Source organism: Heloderma suspectum, chromosome 9, assembly GCF_057233095.1.
Source record: "Heloderma suspectum isolate Gila_16-S chromosome 9, 16-S_ref, whole genome shotgun sequence".
NCBI classification, from domain to species: domain Eukaryota; kingdom Metazoa; phylum Chordata; class Lepidosauria; order Squamata; family Helodermatidae; genus Heloderma; species Heloderma suspectum.
This window is the reverse complement of record NC_139466.1, coordinates 36,348,950-36,369,496: the sequence shown is the minus strand read 5'-3', so window position 1 is coordinate 36,369,496 and position 20,547 is coordinate 36,348,950. Positions and strand designations below refer to the sequence as shown.

The window sequence follows — 20,547 nt, the reverse complement described above, 5'->3', positions numbered from 1 at the left end:
TTGATACAAATTATGAATGAATACGGGCACAGAAAATGTTTATACAAAAGAAAGATACAGCTAATTAACAGTAATTAAATAAAACCAATAAATCTTAAAATGGGAGCAACATATTTTTTCCCCCTTGTTTGCACTGAAATAAGAAAGAACCTTCAAAACATCATCCCGGGAGTGTTCTTCATAAGGGGAAAATCAGCTTCTCTCTTCAGTCTTTATACAGATTACAGTAGAGGAACACATGATCACCAGACTCTGTTGCACACATTCCACACGGACACAGACATTCATTAATTGGGATCTTATTGAATTGTCCACGTAGCAGTGCAGAGGGCAACACATTGAAATGAGCGAGCATGAATGCTCTCCTGTATTTGGAAACAGTCCGTGTATTCGAATATGAGGTGCTAACAATTCCATATTTTAGAGGTTTATTTAGAGATAATGGGGAACAGGATTTGTCAGCTCTCAGACGCTGGAGTTCTAAGGGAGCAATTTTATGGCTACTAGACACTGTCTAGAGGGCCATAAGATTTTTCGGTTCCCAGAAACCATGCTCCCTCCCCCGCCCCCTTGTAGCCAGTGCAATTCTCTCCGTGCTCAGAAGTATGGAGTATGGAGATAGGGAAAAGGGGTGGTCCTGGGGGCAGGAAAGGGAGGAGAGCACGGAAGTCACATTACACAGTTTCGTATGCACTGCACAGCCTCTCCCCACCCACCCCCCGCCCTCCTGCTCCAAAGCTCCCCAGCTGGACAGGCGAAACCACCTGTCTAGCCCGAAATGCAGGGCAGCCAGAGCAGGAGATGAGGATCATCTCCGTGCTCTGGCTGCCCTGCACTGGTTAATCGTCTGCCTCCAAATTCGGAGGCTGATGACTATCGCCATAGGATTGCCCCCTTAATCAACTAATCTCTGAATAATACAGACTTGGCCTTCTTTAAGCCATAATTGCCCAAAACTTCAGGAGAAAACCCCAACCTAAAAATCCTCTTCTCCAGATACAAATTATGCCCACAACCCAGCCAAAGGTGAGCATATTAAGCTTCATGTATTCCAGTGGGAGAGGTATAAGCACAAGATGAACTACACCACTGAAATCAGGACAACTTAAGTGCTTACATTTGGCTGGAGTAACTCTGTGTTCCTTCTAGGAAGGTGGCATAACTCAAATTAGGTGCAGACAATCTTGGCTCAGGATACATTCCTCCACATTGAACAGATCTTTACAATATCCGCCTGTTCTTATAAATATTTAATTCATGTTATTTAACCGCACAGTACCGTATTTACTGGCCTTTTGAAAAAGGAGATGAATTATCTAAATATTTATCTGGAGGAATATATCACCAGTATAATTACGTACTTGTTTATATTTCAAGTATTTTTAAGCCACTCTTTTGGGCTGTGCCTTGTCCAGATCTCTATGGTATCTTTCTGTGAGGCTTTTAAATCCAGGGAACCTGAACCACGGGGCAATAGTACAGCGCTAGTCTTCTGACTGAATCCAACAGTTCCATTCAAAATTAATGGAACCAAACTAGCCTAAACTCCTATACTTTAGTGGATCTTCAAACTGTGTTTCAGGAAACCCTGGAGTTCCTTGGAAGTTTATCAGGGGGTGGGGGGTGGGTTCCCTCAGTGAAAACATCAGCAACAAGAGATGAGGTTTCTTGAAATGCAACCTGCAGCTGGGTGTTGAGTGTTACTCACATGTGAGCTGGGACTGTGACCTAGAACATGCCCAACAGACTTAACTTGAGTGTGTCCCTTATTACATTGCCCCAGAGTCTTCTGTAATGCACTGGGATTCTATGGCAGATGTTCAGGAGTTCCCTGACAGGCAAACCTGTGTGGTAAGGGTCCCCTGGAGGTTGGATTGAAAGTCACGATTCTGATTTAACTGGCTTGGTCTGGGCAAACCAGTCTTTAGGTCTACTGCACTGCATGTAAATGAATACTGCTCGCTGGTCATGTTGATATGCTTTATTTATTTATTTATCTAGTTATTTATTTACAGTATTTTACCCCATTCTTTGGCCAAAAAAATAAGGTTCCAAGAACAGCTTACAAAGATTAATAATAAGGTAGTCCCTGCCCTTAGGCTTACACTCTAAAATACACAACATAAAAGGAAAAGCGATTGGGAGAGAGGAGGAGAAAAGCAACACTCAGACACCCATTCTTAGTTTCTAGGTTCTCATACATGTCCTTTCTGGCAAGGAAGGGCAAGCCAAGCTCCCAGCAGCTGTTCCTTCTCTGGCTGACGTTTGGAGTTAGACTGGGCTCCCTGTTGTCGTGATGTTCTTCCTGGAAGTCGGGGGCGCAGTCTCCCAGTGGTCCTTGGTTCTCTGGCTGATGGATGAGGCCAGAGTCTGCAGTCCCAGGAAACAGTCAGTTGGAGCTGTGTGTTCTTTTTGGCAGAAAGTGGTGAAGTTGTCTCTATTTCCTAATTTCCCCTTTTCTCTCTCAAATTCCTCCTGCAGTGAAACTGGAGAGATTTGAAGTACCAGTCAAAGTGCGGTTAAGCCCAGAGCCCTGGACTCCAGAGACTGGCCTCGTCACAGATGCTTTCAAATTGAAAAGGAAGGAGCTGAAGAACCATTACCTCACTGACATTGAGCGAATGTATGGAGGTAAATAACCTCTGAAGCACCTTGAGTCAGAAGCTGTTCAGGATTCCTTCTAAGACTGAGTGACAAATTCTCCAAAGGTTGGCTGTAATGATAAAACGGAGAGGTGGTGTTTTGTGAAACTTGTGAATGCTACAGTCCACTTGAAAGAAGGAACAGCTGTGCTGGATTTCTCTACTACACTTCCAAGATGCTGTCAAAGTGACTGACCCACTGCCATTGTTTCATTGATCACTCCCAGTACTGAAAGGCTGTGTTCATATGAAACTCCCTCACTTGATAAACCATTGTTTCTACCTTTATATTGTGGCTCCTCTTAACTCATAAGAATCATCTTTGAGGTTAAAATAGAGGGAAAAAATGAGTCTGATTTTAATGTATGCACTGTATATGGAAAGAGTAGGCAGAAACAAGCTTGTACCTTCCAGAATGCTGCTCAGAAATCTGCGATCTCAGGTCCTTTGCTAGATAAAGTAGCTTCTTTTAACTTGACTGTCATTAGCAGCGCTAAGAGACAAAGAGAGGAAGCTCCTCTCTCTTGAAATGGTACTTCCACATAGCCAAAACTTGACAGACCCAAGTTAGTCCAACACACAACTGTTATGGAATGGCACCATGTATATTCAACAAACATCCACCAGTATAGTGATCAGTGGAGTTTTAATGCACATTTTTGGAGCAACGATGTTACTACAAGTTCTGTATTCTGTTGCTAGTTAACTGAATACGCATCGGCCATAGTTCAGGTTGCTAGAGGACATTTTGGCTCTGTGGAAATACTTGGGAAAGAGACATCTGTGGTACTTTTTTGAGAGTATTAAGGGACCCAGTTCCAATTTTCTCCTATTTAGTCCACCCTAAAGAACTGTAAGTGTAGCTTTAAAAGCCAGTATTTCATTCCATTATCTTCTGCCCTTCACTGACCACAGACCACATCATTTCCATTATTTAATTGTTCACAAGTAGCTGTATTTAATGTGAGAGGGGTAAGGAAAGCCATACAAATGGGATCTTCTGCATGCCAATATTCAGAGTATTTCTAGTGCCCAAGAGGGTAGCAAGTACAGCTAGAAGGAGAACTGAAAGATTTGTAATAAGCATTCAAATGCATCCTGTCCCTTAAGACTTGCATCCTGACACTGCCACAAAAGATTTTAAATCCTCTTTCAAACGATGACAAGTTAGTGGCCTTTGCCATCTCTAACACTACTCTAGCGTGTAATGGTAATGCTGGCACCCATGGGTTTTCAGATAATTTATTTACACTAGTTTACTTCCTTTGAAATCGTGGGTCTAGATGTTTGATGGCTAAAGTCGTTTGTAGACCATCTCTGTCTTTGCACACTTGCACTTCTCAAGTGTGACATTTTGGGATCTCTGTGCCTGTTCCTCCAAGTACATCCACACCAGGAATTAAATCCTTTTCTTTATGTTTTGTGTTTCACTTTGAAAGGGCATTTCTGTTTATCTTTTAATGCATCATACAAGACAGGTCACATGTAAAAACTCAGAATTTCTTATTTGTGAGTGATGAACTTGTCTTTGGAAGATTTTGTTTATGAGCTTGTCTAAAGGGGAAAATACTGTATTTAAATCTTTTGTCTCTTTCTGTTTGTGAAAATGTTGATTAAAAACTGGAAATTCTTAAGTGTGCTGAGGAGAGACAGTATGGCAGTGACTCTCCTGTGATTTGTGTTTTTGTGTGCTGCAATCAACAGAGTGTCTTCTTTTTTAGTTCATGCTCTGGGCTTGAGTATCTCTAATAGCAGTTCACACTTAAACCAGAAATACTATAAGATGTGGCAATTCTTGATGCTGTTCTACTTGCACTTTTTCTTAGTCCTTTTATATATGTTGCTTCCATTTTTGTACAGATGTGTCCCTTGATTGCAATGTATTATACTTTGACTTGGCTCTAAAGTATTTATAAAATAGATTTCTTTCATTCATAGTACTTAAATGGGTATATTATGGTCAAAAGAAAAATAATCTGGTATTGTTTCTAAAGAATGAAGGGATTTTTGAATGAAATGTTTCAGTACACAACAGTTTTAAATATAACTTGGGCAAGTTTTTCCTTCTGTGAAGTGTATGTGTGGGTCTGCTGACATTCAAAGCGATGACAAATCACTGATTAGTTGTCATTAAATCTATGAGCCATTGTTCTAACCAGAACTGGCTGTCCTTAGGGACCAATTCTAATTTTTAAGCCACAAGAGATATTTTAGATAGCTCCCAACCATGCTTCTCCAGCCAAACCTGCCCACTGCTAACTGACCTTGTAGAGATCCAAACCCCTTAGGTCCAATCTGGCTGCTGGGACCAGTAACATGCCTCTTGGTAGTTCATAATCAAACACATACACTTGTTTACATATGCAGGAAATGCTTCCCCTGTCAATGAGTGGATTGTTTTCCTGATGAGCTCATGGTTGAGGCCTGTTACATTCAATATGTGATAAAATTGCTTTCTTGTTTAGACACAGATTTGCTGTTTTAACTTCGTCAAAGGCGACTAAAGTTGTGAAACAACATGTGTGTGCAGTAAATAGCTGTGGGTGTGCTTTAAATGAGACAACAGCTTGTGAAGTTAGTCTAGAATGCATTGAGTACATCTCTTCCCAATGTAGTGCCTTTGCTCTGGTGTTCATGTGGGCTTTGTTGGTTAGCTTCATTTTCAGTGTGCATGAAGGTATTTTCTAAAGAACTTTCCAATGTGGAATTAGGGTTGGCGGAGAATTTCTCCCCGAAACTTCGGAGGGCTGAGCGCCAACGTGTTCGGCCCCCCGAAAAAGTTTCGGGGAGAAATTCTCCGCACCCCCCCCCCCCCCGGGACGGGACTTGCCTTTCCCGAATGTCCCTCCCGGCGACGGGTCCCGGCGGCGGTTCGTCGGGTCTTCGTCAGGGGCAGGGGCGGCAGCTGATCTTTCGACCGGCTGCCACCGCCGCCGCTCCAATAAAAGTAAATTAAAAAAAAAAACGCCCCCATGATAGGCTATGTAAATCGTCACGTAGCCTATCACGGGTGACTTAAAAAAAAAAAAAAAAGCGCGTACGGATAATGGCGGCCCCCATAGGGAGCCGCCATTCCCGTTCCTTATTTGGTCGCTGTAGTCTACGTAAAGATTACGTAGACTATGGCAAAAATAAGGGCAACGCCATCCAGCCACTCACCGTCTCCAGACATTTGGACAGGGATTCTACGGCCAGCCTTGGTGAAGATCTGAATGAGAGGTAGAGCTGCGTGTCATCCGCATATTGATGACACCGCACTCCAAATCTCCTGATGATAGCCCCCAGCGGCTTCACATAGATGATAAATAGGATCAGGGAGAGGATGGAACCCTGTGGCATCCCACAAGTGAGTGGCCGCCGGTCCAAAACCAATTGCTGTATTCCAGTCATGGGAGTCATCCCACCAAGCCTCAGTTATACCTATCAAGTCATAATTTCCCTCTTGTATTAAGAGTTCAAGTTCATTCTGTTTGTTTCCCATACTCTGGGCATTAGTATATAGACATCGAAGACCATGTGCTTCATAATCTGGCTTTCTTCCTACATGTGTCTGAAGACTATTATTGGGCGCTATTAGAGCTGTTCTCTCTGTTGCAGTGCATGAGCCTATGTCCATTGTTACCCCCAACTTTACATCTCCCTTCCCTGTAGGATTCAGTTTAAAGCCCTCCTGATGAAGTTCTTCATGCTGTGGCCACACACATTCTTCCCATCCTTTGTGAGGTGCAACCCGTCCCTTGCCAACAGCCCATCTTCCAGGAAGTATAGCCCGTGGTCCCAGAATCCAAATCTCTCTCGTCGGCACCACCTTCATAGCCAGTCATTCACCTGGAGTATTGTTCATTCCCTTTCTATCCCTCTTCTAACTACTGGAAGGATGGATGAGAAAACTATCTGGGCCCCAAAGTTCTTGAGTTTCCTTCCCAAAGCTTCAAAGTCTGACGTGATTTCTTCGTAGCTCCGCTTGGCGGTATCATTTGTTCCCACATGGATGAGAAGAAAGGGATACCTGTCAGTGGGTTTTATGAGCGCAGGCAACCTTTCAGTCACGTCTCTAATCCGTCCTCCTGGGAGACAACATACCTGGCGAGTCCACAGGTCTTCGCGACATACTTGGGTCTCGATCCCACGCAGCAAGGAGTCTCCCACTACTACCACTCTTCTCTTGTTGTAGGCCTGGGTTTCATTGCCTCTGTTTGACTGACCTTCAGCCTCTTGCTGACTCTCATGCAGGTTCCCCTGTGATTCTTCCTCTGCAGGCTGTCCTCCAGTCTCATCCGCAAGTACCTGGAATCGGTTCCACAGCTCCACTGCTTCCACTGGTGCAGAGTGGCGTCTAGTTCTTCTCCTCCTCACTGTCACCATTTTCCAAGGAGTATCCTCTACTCCATTTTTCTTCTCTTCAGCATGTCCCACTTCTGCCTCATCTTGCTGTTGCTCTTCAAGCTTCTGGTCTTCCCTTTGCTGGTGTAGTTCCCCCATTCTGTCCAAGAACTCTTCGTGTTCTCTTATTCCCTGGAGGGTCGACAGTCGCTGCTCCAGTCCACTTACTTTTTCTTCCAGCAACATGATCAACTTGCCCTTGTTGCAGGTGTAAGCCATGTTGTTCTCAGGCAAGAAAACAAACATTGCACACACCTTGCAGGTCACCACCACTGGAGAGTCTTGTCCTTCTATAGCCTCTTTTCCCTTTTTGTGTCTAGCTTTGTGATTGTTCTAGACTAGCCTGTGCCTGCTCCTCTACTCAGTAGAGGTTAAAAGCAGAGTCCCACGGGTGTGGAAGTGTGTGTTGCAAGACAAATAAATGGGAAAAAAGTTCTTAGGGGCCTCCCCCTTGACCTCCCCTGCCGAACTCTCCTGGCCAACTCCTGTTTACTCCCCCGGTCGCTCGCTCTCTGGGAGCTTGCTTGGCTCTGTAGTCCCTGGACCAGCTGGAGCAGCTTGCTCTGCTCTGCTCAGCTGGGAGGCAGGAAACAGACTGAAGCTTCCTGCCCACTCAGCTGCTGGGAGTACTCAGGTACGCATTCACACATCACTCCTAGCCTGGCTTGAAGGCTGCATTTATAACTGGAAGGAATTTGCATGAAATAAGCACTGAAAGCTTTCTAAATTAATTTCTGGGATAGCTGGGAAGGCAGAGTGGACAATTCATAGTAGGTACCAGATCACTGCCTTGTTGTGGCGAAGGGGCTTGCATAACTCACTGAAGCCATAAGCTATGCCGTGCAGGGCCACCCAAGACGGACAGGTCATGGCGGAGAGTTCTGACAAAATGTGGTCCACTGGAGAAGGAAATGGCAACCCACTCCAGTATTCTTGCCAAGAAAACCCCATGGAATGTATCACAAGGCTAAAAGATAAGACGCCGGAAGATGAGCCCCTCAGGTCGGAAGGTGTCCAATATACTACTGGGGAAAAGCAGGGGGAATTTCCAGGCAGCGCCAGAAAGAGTGAAGCAGCTGGGCCAAAGCCAAAAGGACACTCAGCTGTGGATGTGTCTGGTGGTGAAAAGAAAGTCCGATGCTGTAAAGAGAGAGCATCACCGATGCAATGAATATGAACCTGACCACACTCTGGGAGAGAGCGGAGGACAGGAAGGCCTGGCGTGCTCTGGTCCATGGGGTCACGAAGAGTCGGACACGACTTAACGACTGAACAACAACAACCAGTAACTGGCATCAGCCAAGTTATAAGAAGATGCTGTGCTGCATCAGAGCAAAGGCCTCACTAGCCCAGCGTTCTGTTCCTGCAGTAGCAAACAAGATGCCAGCGGGAAGCTCACAGCACAAAAGTCACAAAGCTGTGCCTGGATTGCCCTTTCCAACTTGCATTGCTTCTCTGCTTTTCTACACAATAATGAAAGCTTACATGGGGGGAAACTAGTTCCATATGGTTCTTGAAAAAGTGGCTTGCAAAGAGCACAGCGTTCAACTAGTTACTTTGGCACAAAGTCACAGAACTCTAACTTTTCAGATAGAGTGTCTCATAAGCCAGAACTGCAGAGAACACTGGCTACCTCTTGCTTGGCTCCTCCCATGAATAGGCATGGCATATTTATTTTGTATATTAAAACATTTTTAAATGGCCCTTCATCCTTGCAGATACCAGGGTAGTGCACAAATATAAATTAATATAAAGCACTAAAACCACCACATGATAAAAGGTAGCAAATATAATAAAACTGGCAAAATCAACTAATACAAATGCCTGATAAAGAAGCTCGCATCTGAACAATTGCAATGTTGGTGCCAGTTGTAATGCCATGGAGAGGATAATCCATAGTCTGCGTACCATGACCATGGTACAAGAAGGTTCTCTCCCTTCTTGACCCATAATGTACTCAAGGAACTTGGCAAAGAGCCTCCCCTGATGACCTCAGGTCACAGACAGAGTGGTAGAAGGAGAGGCATTACTTTAGATATTCGAACCAGGGCTCCTAGCTCATAACACTAAAACAAGCCAGAAAGTATAAACCTTGTTTGGAAAGCAGGAAACCAGGAGGCCTAAATTGCCTGTAATGCTCAGCTTTTAATTTCTGGTTGAACTGCTTCTGTTGGCAGGAGGAGCTGAATGGGAACAATTGGGCTGCATGCACCACTTGCAGCCTTTTCGCAAGAAGCCCGAACTCTCCAGAATTCTGGCTTAGCATTGCATGCCAACATGGCCGTTACGTATTCATCAAATCTGATTGATCAGTTTTCTTTCCCCTATGAGAAAACCACTTGCCTATTTTACAACAACAAAGTTTTGCGGAGAGTGCAAACACTAGGTTTCATTCTGGACCGGTCAGCAAAAATTGGTTACTGCAGAGAATAAAACTGCTTGGGGGCTGAATGGTGGAAGATTCAGGACAGATAAAAGGAAGTACTTCTGCACACAGCGCATAGTTGAAACATGACATTTGCTACCACAAGATGCAGTGATGGCCACCATCTTCAATGGCTTTAAAAGGGGATTACACAAATTCCTGGAGGACAAGGCTATCCATGGCTACTCATCGTGATGGCTATATATTCAGAGGTTGCTGAGGAGTACAACCGAGGGGGTGCTACTGCACTCACGTTCTACTTGCAAGCTTCCCACAGCTAGCTGACTGCTCACTATGTGAATAGAATGCTGGACTAGACAGACATTTGTTCTGATTCAGTGTGAGAAGCCCTGCAGATAAATTATATTTTCATAGTTCCAACTTTGATAAAAACAAATGTTGCTTGAAGCGGTGGGTGTCCTGATGTGTTGACTGCCTCTGAAAAGGAAAGCAGAAAGCAAGACCATAATCTCAGAGCTTTAGTTGCCTTTAACAGTCAGCAGTGGCAAAAAGATGAGCCCCTGATACCTTTGTATAAGGTAGCTCCTTCTAAAAACATTTATGCCATTAGGATTTTACTGGCACGAACCCAATGCTTGGACAGGAAAGAAGCCAACGCAAAACTGCGTACATGCAAAGAAAAACAAAAAGGAAGAGCCTAACGCTGGTTGATATCGTCGTGTGAAAACACCTTGCTCTGTTAGATCAGAAAATGTTGGCTGATCTTCTGAATGCCTTGAGCCAAGCTTTTGTGGATGGTTTACAGCTACTGTGAAGAATACCATATACAGAGCCACAAAATGTTCTACAACAGGAGTGGGGAACCTCAGGCCCAGGGGCCAAATCTGGACCACCAGGGGTCTGAATCTGGCCCTCTGGAGTTCTCCATAGCGCCCCCCCCTTTCCCAGCTTTTGTGCAGTTTTTTCCCCATTCTAAAAGGTTGAAATACCTCTTTAGGTTTAGTTACCACTAGTAAGAGCTTAAAGCGACAATATGCTGGGGGGGGGGTGTATTTACAGCCCCACCCTTTTGCCTTTGCCCCCACCTGCCACTGGAATGTGGCCTTTGGGAGCTTCTCCAAAACTGAGCTCAGCCCTTGTGCTAAAAGAGGTTCTCCACTCCTGTTCTACAATAAGGCAGGTTTCCCCAGCCTGGTACCGGGGTTGATAAAAATCAGTGATTAAAAGAAAATTGGATTTTTAAACATTTAAATCAGATTTCAAAATTTTCCTAAAACAATTAGTTAAAAAAAAGAGCCTAGGTCAAAGATATAACCATGAATACTAATTATACAACATCTAATTCTATTAATATGTTCACAGCAGTTTATGGAGATGAGAGATAACCTGATCAGTCCTATTCTGCACTGCAGGTGGTATACAGAAGGGCATGCTCTCGCTCTCTTGCTCCTCGCCCCCCATCTCGGCCTTGGCCTCTCTTTAAGTGCGAAGATAGAGAAGGTAAATGAATAGAGAATTTGGGGAGATGGGATAGATCTGAACAAGGAGGCGGAGTCTGGATATAAAGGCAAAGGACAGGGGAGGGGAATGGAAAGTGAAATCAAAAGTGAACGGAACATATTCATGCAGTCCTGACTCCTGAGGAAACTTTGGCTGCGCATATCCTCCACTGTGTACCTGCCTTCTCATGAAAGCTTCAACTCTTGAGTAGGTATTAAGGTTATGTTTAGCAATAATGTACTTCTACTAAAAATGATGATTAAATAGAATCCTCATTAGCGATGTAAACTGATTTAAATGGTTAAAATCGAGTCCTTCAGAGAAGCGAGTTAAATTGTGATTTAAATCAATCTGATTTAAATTGAATCAATGCTGCCTGGTGCCTTCCCGAGTTCTGAACGACAGCTCCCCGGTTTCCTGACCATTGGCCAAACTGTCTGGGGCTGCTGGGAGCCAAAGTCCAAAACAGCTGGAGAGCACAAGGGTGGGGAAGGCTGCAAAAAGAAGACCCCTTGCTCCCTTGAGCCCCAGTAAACGCTGCTAAAGGGCAAGGTACATACTTGTGCCCCAGGGTAGTGCTGGCTGTGGGCCAGGCTCTAAAACAGGGCATCCCAAAGGCAGCAGAGCTTGTGCCGGGGGTTGACGTTGTTGGGTGCCTGCTGAGGCCCACACCCCAGCAGGGTTGTCTTTACCTCCTCTGCTGATCTTCCCTCTCCTCTCACTGCTTTCTCACTTGTAGCGAGCAGAAGGAGCAGTAACCCCTGCATGCCTCGTCCTCGTCCTCTCTCTGGGAGGTGGTATGGACTGGGCCTGCAGGGAGAAGTGAGCCTCAGTTATACAGTGGCCATTGCGAGGAGGCGGAGGGTGCCCCCAAACCTGGAGCTCTCACCGGTGAGTGGTACAGGTTGCAGGGGATTGTGGCACCCCTAAATGGGGGCAGGAGGACCAGTGGCCCTGCCTATGGTACAGTCTCCAAACCGGATGCCTATCTGTATGACGGTCAAGAGGCAACAGTAAGAACCAGACATGGAACAACCGAGTGGTTCAAAATTGGGAAAGGAGCACGACAAGGCTGCATATTGTCGCCCTCCTTATTTAACTTAGATGCAGAGTACATCATGAGAAACGCCGGGTTGGATGAATCACAGGTCGGAATTAAGATTGCCGGGAGAATTATCAACAACCTCAGATACGCAGACGATACCACCCTAATGGCAGAAAGCGAAGAGGATCTAAAGAGCCTCTTGTTGAGGGTGAAAGTGGAGAGTGCAAAAGCTGATTTGAAACTCAACATTAAAAAACATGGTATCTGGCCCCATCACTTCCTGGCATATAGAAGGGGAAGAAATGGAAGCAGTGACAGATTTTATTTTCTTGGGCTCCAAGATCACCGCAGATGGTGACTGTAGCCATGAAATTAAAAGACGCTTGCTCCTTGGGAGGAAAGCTATGGCAAACCTAGGCAGCATAGTAAGAAGCAGAGACATCACCTTGCCGACAAAGGTCCGCATAATCAAAGCTATGGTTTTCCCAGTAGTATGGCTGTGAGAGCTGGACTAAAAGGAAGGCTGAGCGCCGAAGAATTGATGCTTTCGAACTGTGGTGCTGGAGAAGACTCCAACGAGTCCCCTGGACTGCAAGGAGGTCAAATCAGTCCATCCTAAAGGAAATCAACCCTGAGTGCTCATTGGAAGGACAGATACTGAAGCTGAAGCTCAAATATTTTGGCCACCTAATGCGAAGAGAAAACTCCCTGGAAAAGACCCTGATGCTGGGAAAGATTGAAGGCAAAAGGAGAAGGGGACGGCAGAGGATGAGATGGCTAGATAGCATTACCGATGCAATGAATATGGACTTGAGCACACTCCGGAAAAGAGCGGAGGACAGGAAGGCCTGGCATGCTATGGTCCATGGGGTCACGAAGAGTCGGACACGACTGAACGACTCAACAACAACAACAACCTGCTTCTCTGGAACTGCTCTTTGGCTCTGTAGACTAGGAGCCAATCTCCTGCAGTACTGAGGTATATACTCAGACCTTGGATTTGACGCATGAGCAGCCTGCACTTCTCTACATTTTGTAGACCCTTTCTCCCTGTTCAGGCCTTCGCCTGAACATAAGAGGGCTTAAACGTGGATAGAGAGATGAGGCCACGCGCGCTGGCCTCCCCCCGCCCCCACATATCTCTGGGCTCGCTCGCCACATATCCCCCAGTTCCGACTTTGCTGTGCTGAATTGGGAGGGCCTAAAAGGGAGTTGTACTCACATTATCTTGAACACGAATAGAACTCCCCATGCGATCGCGGACCCTGCTTATCAGTAGAACTCCCTTTCAGATGATTCAACACAGCAAGGTCTGAACTGGACGGCTGGGAGATGCATGGGGTGAGGCCAGCGTGCATGGCCCTGACTCTCTGCACACTTTGAGCCCTCACATGTTCAGGCAAATGGCTGAAGAGAGCTCTTGGCGCACACTGAACAAAGTACAGCCACTCAATATTTTAATTGCTCACACGCATGCAGAAAAAACTGCCCCTAGTTGATGAAACACACTTGATCATTTCCACAAAGTGTCCCTGTAAGCCAGGGGTGTTGAGCCTCTTTCACCCCGAGGGCCAAATTCAATTTCAAAGAAGCTCTCAGGGGCTGCACTCCAGAGGTGGGTGGGTGCGTGGGACCAAAGACAAAAGAGTGGGTCCAAAAATACCAAAAAATCAGCATATTTTACTTTATGGTTCGTACTGCCAGTGACTAATGTGTGGGGAACTGTGCAAAAGTTGGTAAACCACCTAACAGTTGTGGTTGAGGAAAAGGGGGTGGGGCCAGGGGAAAGGGGCATGGCTTTTGGGAACCCCGGAAGGCCAGATTTGGCCTCTGGGCCTGAGGTTCCCCACCCCTACTGTAGCAGTGCGATCAAGGAAGAGTAAAGTTGCCTGCAATGTACACAAAGCCAAAGTGGCAAATAAGCCTGGAGGCAAAGACAGGAGAAGGGCAAAGGGGTAATCCTGTGACCCACCTTTGCCGCTAATCATTTTCAGCTGGAGCAAATAGAGATGTGCCACCTCATCACAGCCCATTGTTACAGGGCCCTAAGGCCTGCTGCTGTCCCCAAAGCCCACAGCCTTGTCTATAAAGGCACGTCTGGCGGCCCAGAGAGTCCCATATGCCAAAGGCAGCCACATCAGGACTTGGCTCCAAGGTCTGTGTGCCCCATGCAAGATAATGAGGTGCTGGACTAAATTTTACCATGCTGGACTACAGGTGGAGAATGGGATGCCACATTTTAGTGCTGCACACATTCTACACACATTTTGTCACGTCACGTACAGAGGTGATGTGGGCACAGCCTGGTGGTTTGAACAGCTGCATACTTTTTCCCTACACGTTGTAGTCACTAAGACAAAGTCACACTTGGGGTTTTTGTGCGTGTGAAACATTTTACTAGTTACATTAATACTAGCGCCAAAGGACTCACAGAGCAGGAAGCGATTGGGTTGCTTTGTGCTTCTGCCATTAATTAACCGCATGATTAAGGTGTGAGAGAAGGGGCAAAGACACTGAGCCACGAAACAAGTCCTTGGTTGAAGTCTCACCTCTGCTGTAAACCAGGCGGCCTTAGACAAGCTGCTGTCTCTCAGTCCCAGTTCTGCAACATGGAGAGAATAACAGAAGCAATATTTGCAGAAAAGACATTCAGAGCAGAAAAGAATTCGGAAGCTTTTGGCAGGGGAGCAGATGGTGCAAATGACAACTTGGGGAGGGGGGTGACTTCTGTCAGGAATGCGGCATGGAGAAAAGAGTTAACTGCCCCTCCTCCAGCCATGTACTGCCATTCCAATCCTGATCCCATACACACACACACACACACACACACACGAGCTGCTATTTTAAAAGGGGGTGGGGGAACCAGACACATTAAATGCAGCCACCCGTTTAACATATCCTCTGTGTAGCTCTTTGGATTACTCCTTGTAAGAAACAGGCTCCAACACAGTCACGGCCTGAGCCTTTTTTGGTCATCCTGCGTTGCTCTGTGTACATGGAGAAACTCTGAACTGGCTGATGGATCTAGGCAATTTCCCTTTCCCAGATCAGATGCTTGCAACAAGTTCCAAACTTCAAATCTCCCCTCCCACCAGTGTATCCACAAAAAAAAGGCAGCAGGGACTAAAGGAATGTAAAATGCATGTCAAGATTTCTCCTTAAGGCTATCTAATAGCTTCAGACACTTCTTGCAGGCATAATTGAGCCTATAGTATCCATTCATCTACACATGAATGGATGTGCAGTGAAGTAGATCTGTATCCTCTGGTTTAACTGGTTTGTGGTTAAGACGCTGAACTGCGGACCGGAAGGTCGGCAGGACAGCAGTTCGAGACCCGAGTGCTGCGTGACGGAGTGAGCTCCCGTCTTCAGTCCCAGCTCCTGCCAACCTAGCAGTTCGAAAGCAAGAAATTGCAAGCAGATAAATAGGTACCACTGCGGCGGGAAAGGTAACAGCGTCCCGTGCACCTCGGTGTTCAGTCATGCCGGCCACATGAGCACGGAAGCGTCTTCGGACAGCGCTGGCTCTTCAGCTTAGAAACGGGGATGAGCACCGCACCCTAGAGTCGGACACGACTGGTTGGGGACACCTTTTTATAGAATGGGAATCAGGGTGACATGAAACCTACACTTACTTGGAAGTAAGTTCAATAGGGCTTACTCCCAAGTTAGTGTCTTTAGGACCGTAGCCCTAGCCTGCTGAGGTGCTGATCCTGGGGGACGCTAACAAGAACTGAAAACCACTTTCTGCAGTTAAAAGGGACCCAATATTTAATGGGATCAATGCTAGTTCATCACTAGGAACCTGTATTATAAATCAGTGATACCCAGATGGTGACTGATAGAAGCCCCAGGTGCAGTGCGTGAATGTGCGTAAGTGAGCGATTGTGCATCTTGCATCCTACAATCACCAGTCAGATGCCGCCAGGATGTGACAAGCAGGGCCTGAAACCAATACCTTCTCCCACTGTGTCTGCCAGTAACTGGTACTCAGTGGCACATACCAGCGACAACTGGTATTCACAGTGGCATTTCTGTGAATTTAGATGTTCCATATAGCCCTGATGATGAGGAGCAATTGAAAGGCCTATCCTCTCTCTCTAAAGGGCAAGGTTTTGGACTACAGCTCCCAGAAGCCCCAGCCAACATGGCCAATGGTCAGGGATTGTGGGCATTGCAGTCCCAAACATCTGAAGGGCACCAAGTTGGGGAAGGCTACTGTATCTTGTCATGGGCAGAAATCTAGTGCATTCACTGGGTTAAGCGAAAGGTAGACAGACGCCTGGCTCAGACCCCTATAGTGGTTCTCTGGGAGTCTGGGACAAAAAAATGTTCCCCTGCATCCATCCATCAGGGGGCTGCACTTGTATGGTTTTGCAAGGCTATCTTCGAATCTAAGAGGAGTTTATAGTTTGCACAGAACTCTTCAGATGTCGTGCTGTGTCATGGTCATTTTGACACCAACAAAACAGCAATGACCACTGCAGTGCAGTTGAAGTCTGTATTAACATTTCAATTTCAGTTCAAATTTCCAAGAATAACTAAATGGATTTTTCTTCCCCCTTGGCAGAAAATGGCATGTGAGGAATGATTGTGAGTGAGGAATTATTTGGAGGGAGGGGTAAGGGAATTCTGGACCTCAATGCAGAGATCAGATCCGCTGCTCCCTGGGAAAACCGCCATGTAAAAAGCCACTTGGAGGGAGGGAGGGAGGGAGGGAGGGAGGGAGGGAGGGAGGGGTGGAGTGGTGGTCATGACCTCGGCAAGTGAGGCTTGCAGTTGCCTTGGTCTCTGGAGGGCCAAAACAGATGGCAGGGAGAGTCAGGATTGCTCATAGGAAGCTGCCTTATTATACCAGCTCAGGCTATTTATCTAGGGTCATCTCCACTGGCTGGCAATGGCATCTCTGACAGATGTCTTTCCCAGCACCTGCTACTGGATCCTTTTTTTAAACTGGAGATATCCCTGATTTCACCCGGGACCTTGTGCATGCAGATTAGAGCATGTGCTCCACCAGTGAGCTACGATCCATGCCATTTCAAGGGTGCCAGGGCAACTTGCGTCCAGGTGCAAGTCAAAGGCAGGCTTGAATCTGGGACCTCCTGCATAGAAAGCTTCACCCTTCCATAGCTCATTGGAAGAGCGCCTGCTTTGCATGCACAAGGTCCCAGGTTCAATCCCTGGCATCTCCAGGTAGAGCTGGGAAGGACACTGCCTGAAACCCGAGAGAGCCGCTGCCAGCCCGTGTCAACAATACCAAGTTTAGATGGACCAAACAGTCCATCTGATAGTATAAGGCAGCTTCCGATGTTCCTCCAAGAAGCCCCATCAGACTAGATCTCTGGACATTTATTTTTTCACACCCACCGTTGCTGAAGGACTCTGATTTTGACTGGAACAGCAGCGCTGGAGAAGGTAGTGTTTGACCAGTTTCCCCAGTCCAAATCCTCCACTTCCCACAAGCTGCTAGTAGGCCTGCTGGGGGAGGGATGGGGGGATAAAGGGACATCCAGGAAGCAGAATCCCAACCCACCATCTTGCCTCCCAACCCATAATCTGGTCTAATAGGACTGTTGGGTTGAAATATCTGAAACAAGTGATACGGTAGAGTTCCAGAAAGCTGTAGCATCCTCCTTTGAGGATGCATTTCTTAAGAACATGTCACACAATTTAGGGCTGCCTTCCCCAATCTGATGCCCTCCAAATGTGTTGGTCTGCAACTCCCATCATTCCCAGCCAGCATGGGGAGGCTGATTTAGGGCATTTTCAACCCCTCTTTCTTTCATCCTTGTTTGTGCTCTGTGTTACTTCATCTGGAATGTTCCAAGCTCGCACTCTCCAAGCTGGATCAAATCCCCATTTCACCCATAAACTTTGCCTTGTAAGGTCTGAGGGCAAAAAAGCTTCATCACAATTCCTCTTCTTATGCTGCAGGCCAGGCAAACTGAAGTTTATAGGTATACAGATTGAAGGACTACAATTGACAGGTGCACAAGTGACCAAAGGTGAACAACTATGCTCAGTTACGACAACCCTCTGATCTAGAGAATGCATGTGAAGAGCTTTTAACACTTAAAAGCACCATGCAAATGTTAAGCATTATTATTAATATTAATAAAGTTGGTACAAAATGACAAGCAACCAAAACAGGATATTTGTGTATTTATCCATTTTATATCCCACCCTTCTGCCAAAAAAACAGCACTCAAGGCAGCTAACAGTAAAATCCAGATTTAAAACAAAATCTTAATTAAAACATAATATAGAAACAAATACATTTGAAAAACAATGAAGAACACATCAAAGAAACAAGCAGTATCAATCAACCCACCAACCAGCGTTAGCGCCACTAGCTTTCATTTGTGCGATAATTCCAGACATAAAAGTTTTCTACGTAACAAACGGATTCCAATTGAGAATTCTCTGGTTTCTCTTCCGATCGTATACAGCTTTCGTCGTGATTGTGGAACTTAGAAAGAAACCAAGAGCTCTGGAGCCAGAGACCCTGAGGGTTGGGTGGGGGGCTCAGCACTGAAACACGACACATGCCGCGCCTCGATTCTGGGGCTGGGTGCAGCGCTGAAGTCCCAAGCCAGCCAGGCCAGCTTCGGGGTTTCCCGTTAAGGAACAAAGAAGTCCTGTGGAGTCCGGGAGCCTCCTCGCCCTGCCCATCCCTCGCCATTCCAGAGAAATCCGGGTGGTGGACAGGCCAGAGAAAGGGAGAGAGAGGAAGGAAGGAAGGAAGGAAGGAGCAGAAAGGCAGAAAAGAAGGAAGGAAAGAGAGCGAGAGAAAGCAGGGAAGGAGGGGAGAGAAAGAAAAGAGCTAGAGAGAAGAGGGAGGGAGGGAGGAGAGGGACCAGACACACGCGCCCCCGCGAGCTCTCCGGCAAGCCGCGGCGCGGGGGCGGCGGCGGGTCGCTGTGTCCCTGCAAAGCCCGGCAGGAGCCAGACGGAGAGGAAAGGGGGAGGCGCCGGGGTGGGTCGCTGGACGGCGCAGCCCCGCAAAGACGGGGGGGGCGAGGCGGCAGGCGAGGCTGGGGCCCCGGCGGGGGCTGCCGGACGGCGCAGCCCGCAGAGCGGGCGCGCGAGGAGGCCCCCGGGAGCGGCCGAGGGGCGAGAGGCAGCGCGCGGCCCGCGGCGCCCATGAACTGCAGCGAAAGCCGGCGGCTCCAGCGCCTCCTGCGGCAGGAGCTGCGCGGCGGCGGCGGCGCGGGCCCCGCGCCCAACGCCAGCAGCCCCGACGGCGCGCGCCCCGCGGCGCTGCTGCCGGCGGCGGCGGGCGGCCCGGCCGGCGCGGACGACGCCTACCTGCCCCTCCTGCCGGTCCTGATCTTCTGCGGCTGCCTGGCGGGCGGCCTGACCCTGGCCTCCACGCGCTCCAGGAAGCTGGGGTCCAAGCGCGACCCCTACCACCTCTACATCGAGCGCGGCTGGGCGGCGGCCCGGAGCCCAGCTGGACGAGGGGCGAAGCGGCGGAGAGCGCGCGGGGCAGCCCTGTGGCGCGCGGGGAGCGCCGCGCCCGCCGCGCCCTGCGCCTCGCCTCTCTCGGCGGAAAGGCGCGTTGCCCGACGGGCGCCCCCTCCGGCCGCCGGCGGATTTCTCCTCCCCACCGGAAAGGGCCGAGGGTCGCTTTGCCGTTGGGGCCCAAAGGAGTCGCCCCCGGCGCACGCGCGAGCTTGGGGCTCGGCCGCAGCTCTGGATGTGGGCGGGAGAGGAAAGGGAGCGCGATTCCTGTCTTGGAACCGCGCGGTTGTCCGCGTTGTAACAGCCGTCTGCACGAGGGAGAAGTTCTGCAGATGCGCTGGAGGGCTGGCCGGGCTGCGCCGAGTGCAAAAGAAGTGCCTGGGTGCAGCAGGGAGAAAGTTGACGGTGGGCATGCTAAAATGCCGCTCGATTCGGATCCGCCTCTCAATTCGGAACCAGCAGGTCGCTTGAGTGGCAGAGGCATGGATAGGTTGCCTGGGCGGCCCACAAGACCGCAAAAGAGTTCGGCCAAATCTAAGCCCCTGGGCACGGGGTGGGGGGGGGGGAGCATTTATGTTTCTGGGCTACTTCCCCATGCTGATGGAGCTGATTTTCTTTCTTTGGGGTGATGCCTTTCAAGAGATTCCCCATCGCTGGGGCAGGTGGGGAGGAATTGTTTTCAAAACGCCTTTTGCGATGATGTTTGGCAACGAACCAAGAAACCTTGCCATGAAAGCAAAGACTTCCCCAGGGTCCCCGGTTCCACATGGCCTGCAGCGGCAGTCCAGGCCATAAACTGTCCAAGGAGAGTTTGGGAGGGGAGAGTGGCTTGCAACTGCCGAGACAAAGGCGAGCGGGGCCTCGTGGAAGCCAGGCGGCCTGCAAACTGACAAGGTTTAGAGAGGCGTTTCGGATGTTGCCGGTTTCTCCCTTTGCGGGCCGCACCGAGAGAAAGGGCGCTCCTTCCAGGAAAAAGGGCAGCACAACACGTCTCCACTTAAGGAGGGATGAGCTGACTCCAGGCTTGCGTGCCCTGTTTTTTTCTCTAGGCTCCCCATCCGGTGAGTTTGCAAATATTTCAAGGGCACACGTTCAGGGACTCTGAACAGTTCGGGTGGAACTCAGTG

The 20,547-nt window shown here is 48.1% G+C and overlaps 2 protein-coding genes and 1 long non-coding RNA gene across 7 annotated transcripts in view; 2 read left to right on the top strand and 1 right to left on the bottom strand.

The window, feature by feature from the left end:
- Positions 1 to 5,112, top strand: part of ACSL4 (acyl-CoA synthetase long chain family member 4) — a 48,219-nt gene extending 43,107 nt beyond the window's left edge. For all 4 annotated transcript variants that reach the window (XM_084814135.1, XM_084814132.1, XM_084814133.1 and 1 more), the window contains exon 16: positions 2,482 to 5,112. In XM_084814135.1, the coding sequence (XP_084670261.1) occupies positions 2,482 to 2,639 (158 nt within the window). In that variant the 3' untranslated portion in view covers positions 2,640 to 5,112. The remainder of the gene's footprint in view (positions 1 to 2,481) is intronic.
- On the bottom strand, positions 1,968 to 15,516 carry LOC146338602 (uncharacterized). Of its 2 annotated transcripts, XR_014784854.1 has the most exons (6): positions 15,390 to 15,516; positions 14,506 to 14,558; positions 11,604 to 11,721; positions 9,704 to 9,888; positions 2,604 to 2,713; positions 1,968 to 2,486 (listed from the first exon to the last, which is right to left on the bottom strand). It is a non-coding gene; the product is annotated as an uncharacterized LOC146338602 (long non-coding RNA). The 2 variants fall into 2 exon arrangements; XR_014784853.1 differs by lacking the exon at positions 15,390 to 15,516 and having other exon boundaries at positions 14,506 to 14,565.
- Positions 15,517 to 18,998: 3,482 nt separating this feature from the next.
- Positions 18,999 to 19,952, top strand: KCNE5 (potassium voltage-gated channel subfamily E regulatory subunit 5). Its single transcript, XM_084814137.1, has one exon. The coding sequence runs from the start codon at positions 19,100 to 19,102 to the stop codon at positions 19,889 to 19,891; it is 792 nt and encodes a 263-aa protein (XP_084670263.1). The 5' UTR covers positions 18,999 to 19,099; the 3' UTR covers positions 19,892 to 19,952.
- Positions 19,953 to 20,547: the final 595 nt, after the last annotated feature.